The following is a 12,767-nucleotide window of genomic DNA, read 5'->3' as shown; positions in this document are numbered from 1 at the left end:
TGAGCAATGACTCATTATCCATACTTTTTATAATGGTCTTCTGTATAACACTAAGATGAATTTAGATGCTGCAGCTGGCGGCGCTTCAATGAATAAACCATACGAAGACGCCTATCAACTCATTGGAAACATGGCGCAAAACCATTTCCAATGGGGAGGTGAGCGAAGTTCTACAAAAAAATCAACTACGAAGTCCAGAATGTACGAAGTGAATGGCATAGACCACGTCAATGCTAAAGTGGATGCTCTTACTCAAAAGATTGAGAACTTAACCATAATCCTAATAGCTGCCGTAGATGCTGTGGCACCCAACAACAAATTATGCAGAACCCCTGGGCACACTAATGTTGAATGTTAATTATTGGTTGGTATTCATACCGACCAAGTAAAATATGCCCAAGGAAACCCATATTCCAACACCTACAATCTTGGATGGAGAAATCATCCAAACTTTTCTTATAAAACAACAATGCTTTGTTTGCACCAAACCCAACACATGTTGTACCCATAGGTTATCAAAAAAGAGCCCCTGCTGCTCCACAAGCAACTAGAAAGTCAAAACTCGAACTCATGATAGAAAACTTTATGAATGCCCAAGTCAACAAAACAAAGATTTCGCTAATCAAAATGCTCATACCAATGAGTTGATGAAACAAATTTCAAGTAAGCTTGATGCTACGGCTACCCATAACAAAATGTTAGAAACCCAAATTTCTCAAGTAGCCCAACAATGAGCAGCAACAGCAGCCCCAACTGGAGTATTTCCTAGTCAACCTCAACCAATTCCAAAAGGTCATGCTAACGCCATCACACTATAAATTGGGACAGAATTAGATGGACCAATTAATCCAAGACTTCAAAATCCAACCATGTATCAAAACTCTGGTAAAGCAACTGAAACAGTAACAACCGATGATCAACCAGAAGAACAAAAGGATAAAGGAGATGAAGACAAAAACGAAGAGACCGTAGAGAAAGAAAAACCTTATGTGCCTCCGCCACCATACAAACCACCTATACCTTATCCTCAAAGACTTGTTAAGTCTAAAAATGATGGGCAACTTAAGAAATTCGTAGAACTTCTGAAACAACTGAATATCACTATACCTTTTACAAAAGCTATTACACAAATGCCCTCATATGATAAGTTCCTTAAAGAAATATTATCTAATAAGAAAAAGCTCGAGGATAATGAGATTGTTACATTTACTGCTGAGTGTAGCGATATAATCCAAAATAATATGCCTCATAAGCTAAAAGATCCAGGTAGTTTTTCCATACCTTGCGTAATCGAAAAGTTTGTCATAGACAAAGCTCTATGCTACTTAGGAGTCAGTGTTAGTTTAATGCCCTTATCCATATGTGAAAAACTCAAATTAGGAGAAGTAAGATCGACGAAAATGTCTCTTCAACTATCTGACCATTCTATTAAACTTCCAGTAGGTATGCTAGAGAATGTTCCCGTTTGTACAAGTCAATTCTATATTCCCATCGACTTTATAATAATGGACATAAAGGAGGATTCCAACATCCCTACCATTTTAGGAAGAGCCTTTTTGGCCACTATTAGAGCTATCATAGACGTGAAGAAAGGAAAGCTAACCTTTGAGGTTGGTGAAGAAAAAGTTGAATTTATTCTATCACAGTTCTTAAAGGCACCAGCTATAGAAGATTCATGTTGTTTCCTAGACGTTATCAACGAATGCATTAAAGAAATGGAGATGGAATGATCTAAGTATACTGAAGTACTAAAGATTCCATCACCTCCTATATTTGAAGAGGATAATTGGCATGAGCCATACATAGATGACAGTCTAAGGGAATGTTTAGCATTAACTCCTAATCCCATGCCTTGCCCAAAGAAACCTGACGTAGAACATAAAACATTACCCAAATATTTAAGGTATGAATTCCTAGACACAGAGCTTGAAAGACCAGTAATAGTCAATGCAAACTTAGGAAAGATAGAAACCGAGAAATTACTACATGTCTTAAGAAAATACCCTATAACTCTAGGATATAACATCTAAGATCTTAAAGGAATAAGTCCCTCTGTATCTATGAATCACATTATGCTAGAAGAAGGTTGAAAAACCTCTAGAGAACACCAGAGGAGAATCAATCCCATCATGAGTGATATAGTCAAAAGAGAGGTACAAAAGCTATTAGAAGCAGGAATTATATACCTGATATCCGACAATCAATGGGTCAGCCCAGTGCATGTCGTTCCTAAAAAGGGAGGTGTTATAGTTGTTAGTAATGAAAAGGGCAAATCAGTAGCAAAATGTACTCAAACTGGATGGAGAATGTGCATTGACTATAGGAAATTAAATAAATCCACTCGTAAGGATCATTTTCCTCTACATTTTATCGATCAAATGCTTGAGCGATTGGCTAAACATTCTCACTTCTGCTACTTAGATGGTTATACAAGATTTTTTCAAATTCCTATTCACCCAGATGACCAAGAAAAGACTACCTTCACCTGTTCTTATGGTACATTTGCCTATCGACGAGTGCCATTTGGACTATGTAATGCTCCCGCAACATTTCAAAGATGCATGATGTCGATCTTTGCTAATTTTATAGACGACATAATGGAAGTATTTATGGATGACTTTTCTGTTTGTGGGCAGAGTTTTGAAGGATGTCTATCGAACCTAGAAATGGTACTTGAAAGGTGCGTGAAAGTTAATCTTGTACTAAATTGGGAAAAATGCCATTTCATGGTCCGACAAGGAATCATACTTGGACACATCATGTTCGATAAAGGGATTGAAGTAGATAAATCTAAAATATAAATAATAGAAAACCTTCAACCTTCGAAAACCGTTAGAGAAATACGTAGTTTCCTAGGACACACAGGTTTCTACCGACGATTCTTTAAGGATTTCTCTAAAATAACCAAACCACTAACTGGCTTATTAATGAAAGAAACTGAATTCATCTTCGATGAAAAATGCTTAGAAGAGTTCGAATATTTGAAAAATGCTCTTATTATCGCACCTATTATGCAACCACCTGATTGGAGTAGACCGTTTGAAATAATGTGTGACACTAGTGACGATGACGTATGCACAGTCTTAGGACAAAGAAAAGAAAAAAGGCTTCATGCAATTTATTACACAAGTAAAACCTTAAACCATGCGTAAATGAACTACGCCACAATAGAAAAAGAACTCATAATCGTCGTGTTCGCATTAGATAAATTTCATTCTTACTTAGTAGGAGCAAAAATAATTGTCTATACTGATCACGCTGAAATTAGGTACCTATTAAGTAAAAAGGACGCTAAACCGAGACTCTTAAGATGAATTCCACTCCTACAAGAATTCAACTTAGAAATTAAAGACAAGAAAGGCACTGAAAATGTAGTAGCTGACCACCTCTCTAGAATTGAGGATATGAAAACTGAACAAGTTCTTATTGTTGTACCCCAAAATTTGCCCTCCCTTTTCTTAATTATTCAACCTCTTGATCAGGAAATCACTTGCATGCATTCATAATGCATCCACATGCATCATTCATCATGGATTCAGAAGAAACTTGGGCTTATGAAGCTAGGGTTTGTGTGGATATCCAAGCTCAAAGGTATGGTCTAACCATATCAGTAACATAGGGAATGTGAAACCTTAATGGTGGTGGTGAAGGTTTGAATTCGACAAATATGTGACCAGTATCCTCTAGGGTCCTCAAAATCGTAATTTCTCAAGGCTCGATCTCATGGAGCTTCCCCAGGCTTTGCTAGGGCCTTCAAAACCCTAATTAGGAGATGGTGAGTCAGATGAACTTGTTGGCCTGACTGTGCATCCATGACCCCTCAATCTTCACACATTATCAATATGCTTGGCCTAACCTTTCTTTGGGTTTATATGAGCATTGGTCTTGGTCCAAAGTCATGGTGTTGTTCATGTGATTGAGGATACAACTATGGTCTTGGTCATCTAAACAACCAAACTTCTTATATCTCAAGCCACTTGCTAGTCATGCCATTGGTTCATTAATATTATATCAAAACCCCAACCTTATGGTCTCACTTTATGACCTTGTTAACATATATTATCAGTCAAATTATTTTCTTTCCAAAAGTCAAACATTCAAGTTATGAATAAACCAATTATGAAATTAACTTCCAACCATTTTTCAAACCATTTCAACCCATTTCATGTCATTTTAAACCATTACATGTGATTCTACATAAGAAAATACAAATCTTAACATTTTTGACCAATTGTTGACTTTTTGGTCAACTTTGACGAAACTCAACCCAAAATCCAAAAACCCTAAATTTCACCCTAATCAATAATCCATTATCCATTTACAATGGAAACACAAAGAAAATGCATTGTTGACCATTTGTTGACTTTGGTCAACAATTGACTTTTTGGTCAACTTTGACCAAAGTCAACCCTCACTTGCTCTTGACTATCCAAACTTGGCCTGGCCCTTTGCTTTAATGTGTCATCCAATCCTCATGTTTGTTTATGTTTTTTCTTGGTTGCTTCCATTGCAAGTAATACATGTGGTGCACCATGTCATTTTGGGTTTTTTGAACCATTGACCTTTGCCCTTAGCTTGCCCCTAATTAATGACCAAAGAGTCCTCTCGCAGTCCAACTGTGTCCTTTGATCATCACCCTTGGCCTGGATCTAAAACCATACAACAAAACCATGGAAACACTTGTTGATAACTAGTTGAATGGAGGCTGCAGCTTGGAAACCTGTATCCTGCAGCAACAAACCAACGCAACCACATTCAATCATGACACATGAGCCTAATGCCAGCTGCTACACCATATTGCCTTGCCAAACACTCTGCAGCAGTACCACAGGGACATGCTCATGTCTCACGGGAGCTGTAACCAAACTCCCTGCTCATAGTATAACACAACCTCGCCAAACCATCCAACTTGCTGAACAATGAGACTTGGCCAACAAACCATCATGCAAAAGTCCTGCAGCCTCATTCAATCAAGCCCTGCTCCATATGCAGCCTTCTTATTCATCTTGCAATATGACCTGCACTCATCCAACAACAAGACAGAACATAAGCAGCATCTCAGTTGTAGCGGTAAATTCATGACCATTAAGCTATGGATAAACTTAACGTCAATTAAATAGAGTCGCCACCGCGCTTTTATTGTTTCCAAGGGAAAAGGGAAAAGTATGAACAAAACCCAAAGATAAGAAGTTTTTAAATCAAAACTAATAAAATGCCAGAGATTACAGCAAAGGGGTTGGTTACACAGAGGGAAGGTGTTAGCATCCAAAGTGTCCTAGATACTCCTAGGGAGCCCTTTTTTGTGTGCATATGTTTTTTTGGTATAAATGATGTTTGATAAAAATAGATTGTGAGGATGATAGAATAATTCATTAATTATATTTTTGTGTTTGACAAGACCTTCGGACTTGTGCCTACGTACCAACATAAAATGAGGGATCAAAATCTCGTAGTTCGTGGTAACAATTTCAAAGTGAATGAGTTGCTTTTAACAAAAGTTTAAGTTTAACAAAGGCACAAAAGGCCTAAAAAGGTTTGAATGAGTGTTAGTTCCTTTTGTCTTTTGAAATTTTAAGTCAAGTATAGTTAAGTTTATTTACAAATTGGATTAAGAAAAGAGTTTGAAAATACAATGGCATAAGGCCAAAGTTTCTAATTTGCAATAAAGTCTAAGTTTAGAAAACACAAGAAAAGAAGATTTTTAAAAGGAGAGAGAGATTTGAAATCAAAGAAGGCGGGAGGAGATGAAGAGACTAATCCTAAGCAAAAATTAAAAGTTAAGAGTTGAAAAGATCTGACTAATGGGATGCAATCCAATAGATAAGAATGTCATATAGAAACTCAATTTCCCTTGGACTTTAGAATCAAGCAATATCAATACCCAAATGGAACGGTGATAGCCACATCCAAGTTTAGCAACTCCATGATCTTCTTCATAATCTCCCATGTATCAGATGACATACTCCTTGAATGGTTCAGAGATAGGCATTAGACACAGGTTCAAAGTAACAACTTCATCAAGACCGTGTAGCAGATGAACTCAAAAGGGATCTCAATACTTACATCAGATGAAAGTTTAATTCCTAATGGCTGGCTTCAGAAAAGTTGGCATTGGCCAAGTCCTTTTGCATAGGGAATGTTGCCTAATCCTAAGTCCAATGTCTCAGATCAAATTCAACAGTCCACACAAATCTTTTGTAGAGTTTTTGTTATTATTATGTACATTAAGGTCAAAAGACCATAAAGACAAACAAAATACACAAACAAGTATATACAATCACAATATAATCACAAGATATGGCTCAAGTGAGCAAAGTGAAAATGGCATTAAAGTAAACAAGTTAAATGGTATGAATAATGGCAAATGAATAAAGACTTGAATTTAAAGTGCAAAAGGTAAATGACTTGAAAATAAAAGTTAGTCAAATGTTAGTTGATTAGAAATTAGTATTGCTTTTGCTTTTCAATTGTTTAAGTCATTCTTTGGAGAACACTCAACCCTCTATTCACAAGCATGGATCCTTAAACCAAGACATCTTGCAAAGGAAGGAAAAAAGGCCAAGTTTACACACAATACCATGAAAGGGGGGAGACTTACAATCTCACTTACTAGAATGTTATGCTTTTTGGGTCAAAATTTAGCGTTATGTTAAGTAATCGTAATTGGACTTATGTAGAAGTCACAACTATTTGAGGTCGGGCAATAGAAATTTTAGTGTTAATGCATTTTAAAGATATGGTATTATGAACCATACTCCTAAAATATACCACACTTAAAAGTAAATGGCAAAAGGGTGAATCTAATCTCATCCATACTTATGTTGATTTTGCAATCAACTAGCCTTAGGATATAAAGATATCATAGGTCAATGAAATGGATAGGGATAGAATGGGATTAAGATGAAGAGGGAGGGGGAATGAGATCAACACAAATTGGTCAAAGGAGGACTTTTATCAAATTAAAATCATTCATTCATTTTGGGAGATGAAATGTATATTTCATCAATCCCCTAAATCCAATGATTTTAATCCAACAAAGTCAAATCAACCTTGACCAAGGCTCAACAACAATATTCAAACTCAACAAGTCAATAAAAGTAGCTCAACACATTTTATTTACAATTAAACAAATAAAAATTAATTAAAAATACATTAAATTAAATTATGGTTGGTCAAACTCCTAAAACCTCTTCAAAACACCAAGTAAATGGCCAAGAGATTTATCATAGGTCATACAAGGTCAAAGGACCTTGGAGAAAAAATTTCATTATTTTTGGAAACTTAAAAGTATTTTTAAACAATTAAAAATTTGTACAAAAACAATTAAATCATGAAAAATATTAATATTGATCCAAAAAATAATTTTAATTCAGAAAATGGAAGAGAAAAATATTTGAGAATTTTTGGTGAAAGTCCCATATTTTTTGGATCAATATTAAAATTAATATGAATTAATGAAAATAAATCAATTAAAATGAAAATCAGAAAATGTAAAAATACGTGGACCAATTGATCTCCCTCATTAATTGAGGTGGCAGATCAAGTGGATCAGAGCGTGCGTTCCATGATGTTCCCTAGTCAATGTGCCATACGCATGGTAATCAATGTGGACGCTCAAGATTAAAATAAAATAGAAGAATCCTGTGGTCTGGAGACATGCCAACACATCGCCGGAGTCAGAGCTCCGGTCTTCTTCTCCAGTGGACCTCACCGGACTGGTCCACCCTCAACCATCACCAAAATGAAAAAGGAGGACATGAATTTAAAGTAAAAATGCTCAGGAGCTCGAATCTCGCCTCAATTTCACCTAACTCCAAGTATATTGAAAGATACAGGGAGTTGAATTTTGAGGATCATGATCTGAGTTGCTTCGATTTAACCTCAAAGTAACTCAATCGTGTTGCCTATATTGGTAGGACTTCAGACAACCAAAAATTATCATGAATAGTGGAGAATTGAGTGAGAATCGAAGAGATGAAAAATTCAAAAATTCACCTTCACTGCAGGTTCAGATGGACATGATTTTGCTCTCAATTGTGCTTGGCCTTACTCTGGATGCTTGATGGAGTGGAAATGGATCAAGAAAGAAGCAGGACTCTTGGAGTTTTGAATCTCAAAACAGTGGGAGATTCAAACTCGATTTTCAATGAAAATCCTCAAGGTTATCCTTTGAATATGGAGGTTTAGGGTTGTAGCTTCAAAGCTGGCGCGCAAGGGTCCTTCATTATGAACATAGACACTTCTATTTATAGCCAAAGCCTTTGATATTTGCACACTTCTTTCAAACTTTCAAAAATAGAAAAATGCCTTGCATGGATGCATGGGCGTGTGGTAGGCCCATGTAATGATGCATTCAGGTACAAAATCATGTGCAAGCAATGCTGAAGTCATGTTAACAAGCCATGCATTCGTGTGTGGAAAGTGGAAGTTCAAATATGCCAAATGGTCATCCAACTTTAAGCCATGCGCAAGTCGCTCATACTTTGTCCAAGTGGGATGAATTTGGACTTTTTGGAAAGGTTAGATCAAGAGGAACAACTTTAATATTGAACACTTTTTCATTCGAATCTTGGATCATGATGAATTTTGAGGTGGAAGTTTGAAAAATCAAACATATAAAAAAAATTCTAAGTACCAAGCCATATGTTCACTTTTTCCACCTTGAGTAACTTTTCATATGGGCTTCAAATGAGAAAGGTTACTTCATAAAAGTTGTATCTCTCTCAAAGTCCTTAAAATTGGTCACAAATTTGACCTCATTTGGATTTAGCATGAAGGAGTTATGCATTTTAGAAGTTGAGGAAAATCACTTGTTCAATGGTATTGGCCCAAAATGACCTATAATGTTTCCTCATATCACATGCATTTAAAAGTTGAATTTGCTCTTCCTCCAAAAATTAAAGTGGAATTAGACATATTTAATGTGATCATGTAATTTGAATAACTTTCATCTCATAAAAATTGAGCAAGTTATGGTCTTAGGAAGTTGACCTCCAAATTAGGGTTTAGACAAAATGACTTATAATCTTTCACCATAAAAAATGACTTTCCAAGCCAAACTAGCTCTTAACTTAAACATGAAAGTTGTTTTAAATGTCATTTAGAGTAATATTTCTCTTGGAATCATTTTCATATGACAAAAATTGTAGGAGATAGGGTCTAGGGAACCCCAGTTTTGACTAGTTGATTTCCTCTGATCAACCACCATGAACCAACTTGCTATCTTGACACTCTCTTGACTTTTGGGACTCATGGAGGATCATATATGCATAAAATGGTGAAATTTGGAATATCCCTTGAAATATTTGATTAGTTTCTAAAGAAATTTGTTGAAGAAGTCACATAAGATACCCAGATGAATTAGGGTTTCCAAGGCAAACCAACTCCAAACTCTTGATGATTTCTTGATCAAAATAAACTGTGAAGATCATGGGGATTCATATATAATACTTAGAGCCAATGTGGACCAATTATTGATTGAGCTCCTTGCAATGAGGGTCTCAAACCCTAGATATGAGCTTGATAGAGCATAGGTGAGCATGTACACTACCTACAAAAGAGTTAAACTATAAAATGACATATTTTGGTATTTTGGTTAGTAAAAAGTAAAGGAAAATTAAGTATGATACAATCACATGGTGCTTGGTGATCTCTCCCAATGCAAACCTAATGAAAGAGGGGTAAGGAGGATGCCAAGGTGTGATCCCAATGCCAATGCATATGATGAGAATAGCATGAGGGATCTTAGGGTCAAAATTGGGGTCTTACAGCTGCCCCTATTTAAGGACATTATAGCTGAGGAGGTGAAGGTTAAAATCTTCGTATCGACTCAGTAGAATGGACTTAAATAACAACATATAGAAACAAATTTTGATCCCTAAGAGACCTCATGATGCAGATGATATGAATGTTAAAATAATCTTTGTGGGGAAAATGTTTCCACAAAGGAAAAGAATCCGGAGAGACTGAAAGTCCGCAGGAGTATATGCATTTCCATAAGGAAAAACTCACTGGGGAGACAGAGACTCTGGGGGATAAAAAGATCGTGCATAGGCTAGGCTCCGACTTAAAACTGCTGGGGGACACGAGGGATTCCATGAGAATAAATCAATGGAAGGACTCAACCGGGGAAAGAAAAAACATCTGCCGGGGGAACGGGTAGATCAGAATAAAGCTGAAATACTCGACCTAAGCAAGAAAAGGAGATTCCCTGGGGGAAATGCACTCAAACTCAACTCGGGAAGAAATGATCTTCAACACAGGAGGAACATAAGTATATTATCCATTATCGGTTACCGGGTAAGGGTATAACAAATTCTGACAAGGAGGGCACCCGTTACCGGTTAGGGTAAACAGGAGATGCATTCGTTACCATTTACTGGGTAAGAATGAACTGCTGGAGAAAAGCCATATAGGATTTACAGCTATAGGTTACTGGGCAGAAGACCACAAAGAAAGAGAATATTTGTCACTGATTAAAGTGAACATATCAAGGATAGACTCAAAGAGGAAGAATATTCGTCATCGGTTAGGATGAACATAAGGATAGACTCACCTGGAGACATTAGGAAGGATACCCGTCATCGGTTAAGATGAACATATCAAAGATAAACTACCTGAAAGAGTAGGAATTACATCTATCGGATACTGGATAGAACACCAAAAAGAGGATATTCGTCATCGGTTAGGATGAACATATCAAGGATATACTCCTAGGGGAGAAATAGGAATTACATCTATCAGTTACTGGATAGAATACCGAAAATAGAATATCCGTCATCGGTTAGGATGAACATATCAATGATAAACTCTGCAAAAGGGAAAGCAGGATTTACAACTACCGATTACTGGGCAGAAGACTGCAAAGAGAAGGAAACCCGTCATCGGTTAGGATGAACATATCAAGGATTAACTCTCTGGGGAATAAAATAGGGATTACAACTAACTTTTACTAGGTATAATACCAAACTGAGAATATCCGTCATCGGTTAAGATGAACATATCAAGGATAAACTCAAAGCAGGGGAAGAAGATATCCGTCATCGGTTATGATGAACATATCAAGGATAAACTTCCTGGGCAAACGTGAAAAACAAATCCGCTAGGGAGAAAAGGGTTACTTTTGTCGGGTATTGGGCAAAAAGTTAAAATCTGCAAAAATTGAGAAGAATAGACTCTCAAGGGGACCCAAAGCATCTATCTAGGTAAGATCTAGAAATAAACGATCAATCAAAGACTCAACCAAATGAGGATATAACTCAAGGGGAGTGGTTCCATCCAGATAATCAACTGGGGAGGAAACTAAAATAACAATCATCCACGAGGACGTAACTCAGTGGGGAATGAGAAAGGTTAAATTCTTTCTACTTAGGGGGCTAACAATCTACAATTGAAAGAGGACAGAAAAACCAAATATGCGTGGGGGAAAAAGTATACCACTGTAGTAGAGGATCAGAGAAATAATGAATCACAAAGTGTACTAGTAATGCAATAATGAAATGAATGTATATGTATATGTATATGTATATATGATGATTATGCTGACAAAACGATCACAAAGGATACAAATGTCACTAGTCTGAATCATCGACACAATTCTCCGCCAATCCACAAAGGGAGGAAACAACTACTAGAGAGAACAAGGTGCAAAGGAATGCACAAGAATCATCCACCTCAAAGGCTCAACCCAGGCTGAGGAGAAAGAGGAGAGGATTTGCTGAAGAAACTGCAACATCAACTCTGCGGGGAATTTTAGGTCAACACCATATTAAATGGGAGCCAACCTTGCAGGGGACAACTACAACACTGCTCAGGATCAGGGTTAGCAGAGGTTAGGGACAACTCTGATGGCGACTTACGAGGAAGCAAAAATCTGCCGAACTATGCGAACTGCTGCTAGGACGCGCCTACAACTCACGGGAGGCAAATAAAAACTTAGCTGGGGAAATCAACCAAACTCGGCTGCTGAAATGCTGCGGGAATGCTGTCGAGGATGAAATAAGGATCATACCAACCCCTTGGGGAAAAACCAACAATGCTTCGCATTTAGGGCTTACCGCTTTTCAAACCGCTATTGATATTCCTTTAATTGCTTTTTAAAAGTTACTCCTTTTATTATTTAAGAAAACATGTTTTTATTTTAAAACTTTAACTTCAAAATGATCACAATAAAATTTAATTCTAATTGGCTGAATAAATAAGAGTGAAAATAATTGGATAAAAAGCTCAACTTTATTTAATAGAATGGTAGTTTGTAAATGAAAAGACTTCATAGATCTTTACAAAAGTTGAAAAATGGTAATTTACATGGAAAAGGGCTACATTAAATACAATGATCATTAATCCTTCTACCGCCTTTAATATCTGTAGTGCTCTTAGCTTTGGTTGAAGATGAATCAGAATCGAGCATTGTGCTCAAGAACGTCTTCAAGACTGAAGCTCAACAGGATGCAATTACTTGCCATAATCCCTAATTTTTGCATAAATTACCCCAAGGTGGGGTAATCAATTTATCAGAATAATTTTTTATTTTATGTCTCTAACTTTTTCCTGGATCGCCCTTTCGGGTTTCAATCCACCGAGACGTTCATTTTTGCCTAAGCCGCCCTTTTAGGTTTTCAACTTAGCGAGTCGTTCTTTTTTTTTAGGCGAAGTATTTCTTGACTGCATCAACATTCATAGGACGAGTGAACTCTTCACCATCCATAGTTGTAAGAATCAAAACACCGCCTGAAAAGGCTCTCTTAACAACATATGGGCCTTCATAA

At 36.7% G+C, this 12,767-nt stretch overlaps 1 protein-coding gene across 1 annotated transcript; it reads left to right on the top strand.

Annotated features, from left to right (window-relative positions):
• Positions 1-1,130: 1,130 nt before the first annotated feature.
• On the top strand, positions 1,131-1,730 carry LOC127100404 (uncharacterized). Its single transcript, XM_051037558.1, has one exon. The coding sequence runs from the start codon at positions 1,131-1,133 to the stop codon at positions 1,728-1,730; it is 600 nt and encodes a 199-aa protein (XP_050893515.1).
• The last annotated feature ends 11,037 nt before the right edge of the window (positions 1,731-12,767 follow it).

The sequence above is a fragment of the Lathyrus oleraceus genome, chromosome 1, assembly GCF_024323335.1.
Source record: "Lathyrus oleraceus cultivar Zhongwan6 chromosome 1, CAAS_Psat_ZW6_1.0, whole genome shotgun sequence".
Taxonomy (NCBI): domain Eukaryota; kingdom Viridiplantae; phylum Streptophyta; class Magnoliopsida; order Fabales; family Fabaceae; genus Lathyrus; species Lathyrus oleraceus.
This window is presented reverse-complemented; position numbering and strand designations above follow the sequence as displayed.